This window comes from Dipodomys ordii, unplaced genomic scaffold (assembly GCF_000151885.1).
Source record: "Dipodomys ordii isolate 6190 unplaced genomic scaffold, Dord_2.0 Scaffold5, whole genome shotgun sequence".
In the NCBI taxonomy this organism is placed as follows: Eukaryota; Metazoa; Chordata; class Mammalia; order Rodentia; family Heteromyidae; genus Dipodomys; species Dipodomys ordii.
This window is the reverse complement of record NW_012267221.1, coordinates 20,414,962-20,421,109: the sequence shown is the minus strand read 5'-3', so window position 1 is coordinate 20,421,109 and position 6,148 is coordinate 20,414,962. Positions and strand designations below refer to the sequence as shown.

The following is a 6,148-nucleotide window of genomic DNA, read 5'->3' as shown; positions in this document are numbered from 1 at the left end:
TGAAAATGGCAATACTTCCCAAGGCTATCTACAAATTCAACGTGATACCTATCAAAATTCCAAGCTCATTCTTCAAGGAAATAGAAGAGACAATCCAAAAATTCATATGGAACAATAAAAGACCCCGAGTATAGGGAATTTTAAAAATACCTCTTGAAGCTGGTCATACTTGTATATACCTGTAATCCTAGCCCTGAGGAAAGCTCGAGGCAGCTGGTTCTTGAGTTCAAGGACTACATAGAGAGGTTGAGGTCATCCTGAACACGATAGAAAGACCCAAAACCAACACCAAACCAAAACACACACAACAAACAAACATTTTATTAGAAATAATTTCTCACTCACTAGACACTACGGTGAACCTGAGCTGTGCAACTTGTGGGTGGGGAGAGAAGGGGTGGGGGAAAACTGGGAGAGAGCAAGGGAAGGGGTGACATTGTCCAAAAAGAAACGTACTCATTACCTGACTTATGTAACTAATCCCTCTGTACATCGCCTTTATAATAACAATAAAAAATAAAAATTAAAAAGAAGAGAAATTTCTCTTAGTATGCTTCTTAAATTTTCATTTTCTTACCTTGTCTTTAAGTTTTTTTATTGTTTTTATGAAGATGTACAGAGTTGTTACCTTGTCTTTTGAAGAACAGATTTTTCTTTTGTTTAATGGTTTTTGTCTTTTTTGGTTGGTTGTGGGGCTTGACCTCTAGGCCTGGGTACTATCTCTCAGCAATTCAGCTCAAAGCCAGTGCTCTACTACTTGAGCCACAGCACCACTTCTGGTTTTCTGAGTGGTTTATTGGAGATAAGAGTCTCATGGACTTTTCTGCCTGGGCTGGCTTTGAACCTCGATCCTCAGATCTCAGTCTCCTGAGTAGCTAGAATTATAGGCATGAGCCACTGATGCCTGGCCTTTTTTTTTTTTTTTGAGGTAGGGTCTCATTATGTTACCCAGACTAGTCTGGAACTTGTGGGTTCAAATGATCTTTCTATCTCCACCTCCTGAATTGGTGGGGTACCTCTAGGACTGGCTAATGGCAGAAGCTTTTCCCTTTCTTTTCTTTTTTTTTCTTTAATTTTTTTGGGGGGGTCCGGTTGTGGGCCTGAACTCTGGGCCTGGGCGCTGTCCCTCAGCTCTTCAGCTCAAGGCTAGCGTTCTACCACTTGAGCTACAGTGCCACTTCCGGCTTTTTTCTTTTTTTGCTTATGTGATGCTGAGGAATTGAACCCAGGGCCTCATGCATGCAAGGCAAGCACTCTACCACTGAGCTACCTTCCCAGCCCTTCTTTTCTTTTCTTTCCTTTTCTTTTCTCTCTCCCTTCCTTCCTTCCTTCCTTCCTTCTTTCCTTTCTTTTTTCTTTTTCTATCTCACCAATTCTGGGGTTTGAATTCAGCCTGGGTGCTTGCTGTCCCTGAGCATTTTTGCTCAGAGCTAGCACCCTATCACTTGAATCACAGCTCCACCTCCAGCTTTTTGGTGGTTAATTGGAGATAAGAGTCTCATGGGGCTGGGAATGTGGCTTAGGGGTTAGAGTGTTTGCCTAGCATGTAAGAAGCCTGGGTTCAATTGCTCAGTACCACATACACAGAAAAAGCCAGAAGTAGCGCTGTGGCTCAAATGGTAGAGCGTTAGCCTTGAGCAAAAGAAACTCAGGGACAGTGAGTTCAAGCCCCAGGACTGGCAAAAAAAAGTCTCATGGACTTCTGCTTAGGTTGGCTTCAAACTGGGATCTTCAGCTTTCCCCCTCCTGAGTAGCTAGGATGATAGGCGTGAGCCACCCACAATAGCAGAAGTTTATAATAGCTTATTTTGTTTGTGTGACCATTCTGGTTTTTTCCCTTGCTTGTGCCAAGACCTGAACTCAGGACCTTGCACTTTCTTTTGCTTGGTTGTAGCTAGCACTTATCCACTTAAGCCAGGCATCTAGCTCTGCTGTTTATTAGTTAATTGGAAACAGAGTCCCTTAGACTTTTCTAACTTGGCAGGCAGTCTTTGAACCTCAGTCATCCAGGTTTCAGCCTCCTGACACCTTGGATCACAGGCAGGAGCCACTGGTACTGGCTCATGTTGACAGTTTTTGACAAGCCTTTATAAGCATGAAGAAAATGTTGGGGAGAGTGAAACTGTTCTTCAAGTTACTGCATGCAAAGATATATGTATATAATTTTTTAAATATATATTTATACAGAGGTGTTACCATTTCATAAGTCAGGTAATGAGCAAATTTTTTTGGGGGGGTCCGGTCGTAGGGCCTGAATTCTGGGCCTGGGCGCTGTCCCTCAGCTCTTCAGCTCAAGGCTTGCGCTCTACCACTTGAGCCACAGCACCACTTCTGGCCTTTTTCTTTTTGCTTATGTGGTGCTGGGGAATCGAACCCAGGGCCTCAGGCATGCAAGGCAAGCGCTCTACCACTGAGCCACCTTCCCAGCCCCACATTTTTTTTTTTGAGTCCGGTTGTGGGGCCTGAACTCTGGACCTGGGCACTGTCCCTCAGCTTTTCAGCTCTACCACTTGAGCCACAACACCACTTCTGGCTTTTTTCTTTTTGCTTATGTGATGCTGAGGAATCAAACCCAGGGCCTCAGGCATGCAAGGCAAGCACTATACCACTGAGCCACCTTCCCAGCCCTGAGCACATTTTTTTTTAACAACTCCACTCCTTCCTTTGCTTTCTCTCAGTTTCGCTCTTCTATTCCTACCCACAAGTTACATAGTAATGTATGCATGTTTAAATTATAGAATTATAATTTTTTCTTTTTTGGTACTGGGGATTGAACCCAGGACGTTGCACTTGCTAGGCAAGCGCTTTTGCCACTGAGCGACATCCAAGCAGAATTATAATTTTTATAATAATTTTTTTTCAAAAACTCCTCTAGCCAGGTGCAGGTAGCTTATGCCTATAATCCTAGCTACTCAGGAGGCTGAGATCTGAGGATCATGGTTCAAAGCCAGTCTGGGCAGGAAAGTCTGTGAAACTTTTATCTCCAATTAACCACCATTAAACAAAAGTAGAGCTCTGGCTTAAAGTAGTAGAGTGTGAGCCTTGAGCAAAAGAGCTCAGGGACAGCATCCAGGTCTTGAGTTCAAGCCCAATGACTAACAGAAACAAAAAAGCAAAAAAAAAAAACAAAAAACCTCCTCTAGTATATAAAGGGATGAGAAATGCCATGTACCTTCTATTTTGCTTTTACATTGAAATAACACATTAAATAGAATCTACTTTTATGATATTTAAAAAGATCAATGAAGCTCCATCTTACCAGTGGAAAGACACTATAAAAACCAAGAGCAACTAAGCACCAACTTTAGTGGAAAAAATCAAGAGGCCATGAGTTCAAGCCCCAGTATAGCACACACGCACGTGTACACACACACACACACACATACACACACACACACACACACACATACAAAAATACAGAGTAGTAAAAACTGACACAGGCCAAGTACTGATGAAATATAACAGACATGGTAATTCATTAAAATAAGACAACCTAGCTGGGTTTGATGGCACATGCCTGAAATTCCAGCACTTGGATGGCAAATCAGGAGGATCATTAATTTGAGATCACCCCAGACTACATATTGCATTTCACAGAGGCGCTCCCCTAAAGAAGAGACAACCTAGAACAAACACGTGTTACCTATGCGAACCTGGCATATGATAGAAAAGGTATCACAATCAGAAGGAGAAGATGGAAATCTGATAACTGTCTGAGATAACTGACATATGATAAGGATTAAATTACATCCCAACAGTATAGAAATTTAAAAAATGAATTTTAGCAAGTTTAAAGACCTAAGTTTAAACAGGAAAATTTTAACATTAATCATATTTTAATATAAATCATCTCTTCAGGATGTCAGTGTAAATAAAACAAAGATATCACAAACAAAGGTAAAGAAAGACTTCATATGACATGACTCATTGAATAAAATCCTCAGGGTGTAGAGAAACATAAAATATGCTGGTGTTGGTTTTTTAAGTGAACAAAAGCAGTAAGTTGGGTATGTAGTTGGGTATAAAGTTCCTCTCTGTAGTTACATAACTATATGGAAATATAGAAACTAGTAATAGTAATTATCTTATAATGAGAAGACATTGCAGATGAAAGTTAAAACTGTAGAGAAAAACTCACTGTGTACTTCTATGATGTGTGTGTGTGTGTTTGTTTGTTTTGTTGGTTGTGGGTCTTGAACTATGGGCCTAGGTGCTGTCCCTCAGTTCTTTAGCTCAAGGTCAGCACTCTACCACTTGAGCTATAGTACCACTTCTTGTATTCTAGTGGTTAATTCTAGTGGATAAGAATCTCACGGATTTTCTTGCCTGGGCTGGCATTGAACCATGATCCTCAGATCTCAACCTCCTGAGTATCTAGGATTACAGGTATGAGCCACTGGGCATCAGGCTGCATTTGCATTTTGATTATGTAGATGTGCTACCTCCCTAAATAATTCAATTAAAAAGTTAACTCAAGCAGAGTAGTACAGGGAAATCGTGCTGGTCCTATGAAAAGTTAACTCAGGGCTGGGAAGGTGGCTCAGTTGTAGAGTGCTTGCCTTGCATGCATGAAGCTCTGGGTTGGATTCCTCAGCAACAGAAAAAGCCAAAAGTGGCGCCGTGGCTCAAGTGGTAGAGCACTAGCTTTGAACTGAAGAACTGAGGGACAGCGCCCAGGCCCAGAGTTCAGGCCCCACGACCCGCAAAAAAAAAGAAAAAAAAAAGTTAATGCTTGCCTAGCATGCATGAAGACCTGGGTTCAATTCCTTAGTACCACATAAACAAAAAAGACCAGAAGTGGCACTGTGATCCAAATGGTAGAGTGCTAGCCTTGAGCAAAAGAAACTCAAGGACAGTACCCAGGCCCTGAGTTCAAACCCCAGGACTGGCAAAAAGAAAGAAACAAAGAAAGAAAGAAAAGAAAGAAAGAAAAAAGTTAATTCAAATATGTACCCTTAGTGGGGCTCCAGTGGCTCACGCCTGTAATCCTAGCTAATCAGGAGGCTGAGATCTGAGGATTGTGGTTCAAAGCCAGCCCCAGCAGGAAAATCCATGAGACTCTTATCTCCAATAAACCACCAGAAACCGGAAGTGCCACTGTGGCTCAGGTGGTAGCGTGCTGGCCTTGAACTGAAGAGTTCAGAAACAGCGCCCAGGCCCAGAGTGCAAGCCCCATGACTGACAAACAAACAAAACAACGAAGTAACTTTGCCTGGGTGCCAGTGGCTCACACCTACAATCCTAGCTACTCAGGAGACTGAGATCTGAAGACTGTGGTTCAGTTAACCATTAAAAAGCTAGAAGTGGAGCTGAGGCTCAAGTGTTAGCGCCAGCTTTGAGCAATAAAACTTAGGGACAGTGCCCAAGCCTAATACCAACACACACACACACACAATGTAACCTCTTTGTTTAATCAATTACACAAAAAAGACAAAAATCAATAACGGAAGTTCAAATGATCACATTATACTATTCAATTTTGGTAAAATTAAATTAGAAAATGAAAGAGTGCTTTTGAGCCAGGTGCTGGTGAATCAAGACTGTAATCCTGGAGGCTATAATCAGGAGGCTGAGATACAAGGATCATGGTTCAAAGACAGCCTAAGCAGTAGATTCTTATCTCCAACTAACCAGCATAAAGCCAGAAGTGAAGGTGTTTCTCCAGGGGTACAAAATAGCTAAACCAAATAGCACCCAACCTCCTGGACTGGCACACAAAAACTAGTGCTTTTGGATTGGGGATACACCTCAATGGTAGAGTGCTTACTTAGAATGCACAAAGCACTGGGTTTGATCTTCAGAATCAAAATGCTTTTGTCTTTTTACAGGGGATGAGGGAGCAGAAACTTAAAGCCAAAAAGAAGCGTGATGAAGAAATTGAGGCAGAAAGACAAATCATTGATCTGGACGAAGAAATATACAAACAAGGAGAAAGGAAAAAGGCCATTGAAAAAGCAAAGCAAACTCAGTTGTATCAGACAGAAAGAATGAAAAACTTTCATGTACTTTCCTTATTATTTGTTTTACATGCATAATTAATTATAGCTATGAATTTTTTTTTCTTTTTTTTAATTTAATTTTATTTGTGAACATACTGTACAGAGGGGTTACAATTACATGGGCAGGATAATGCGTACATTTCTTACCA

The 6,148-nt window shown here is 41.4% G+C and overlaps 1 protein-coding gene across 1 annotated transcript in view; it reads left to right on the top strand.

The window, feature by feature from the left end:
* Ccdc173 (coiled-coil domain containing 173) overlaps positions 1-6,148 on the top strand; it is a 29,886-nt gene that overhangs the window by 9,279 nt on the left and 14,459 nt on the right. Inside the window, exon 3 of the mRNA XM_013028344.1 lies at positions 5,829-6,002. Within this exon, the coding sequence (XP_012883798.1) occupies positions 5,829-6,002 (174 nt within the window). The remainder of the gene's footprint in view (positions 1-5,828; positions 6,003-6,148) is intronic.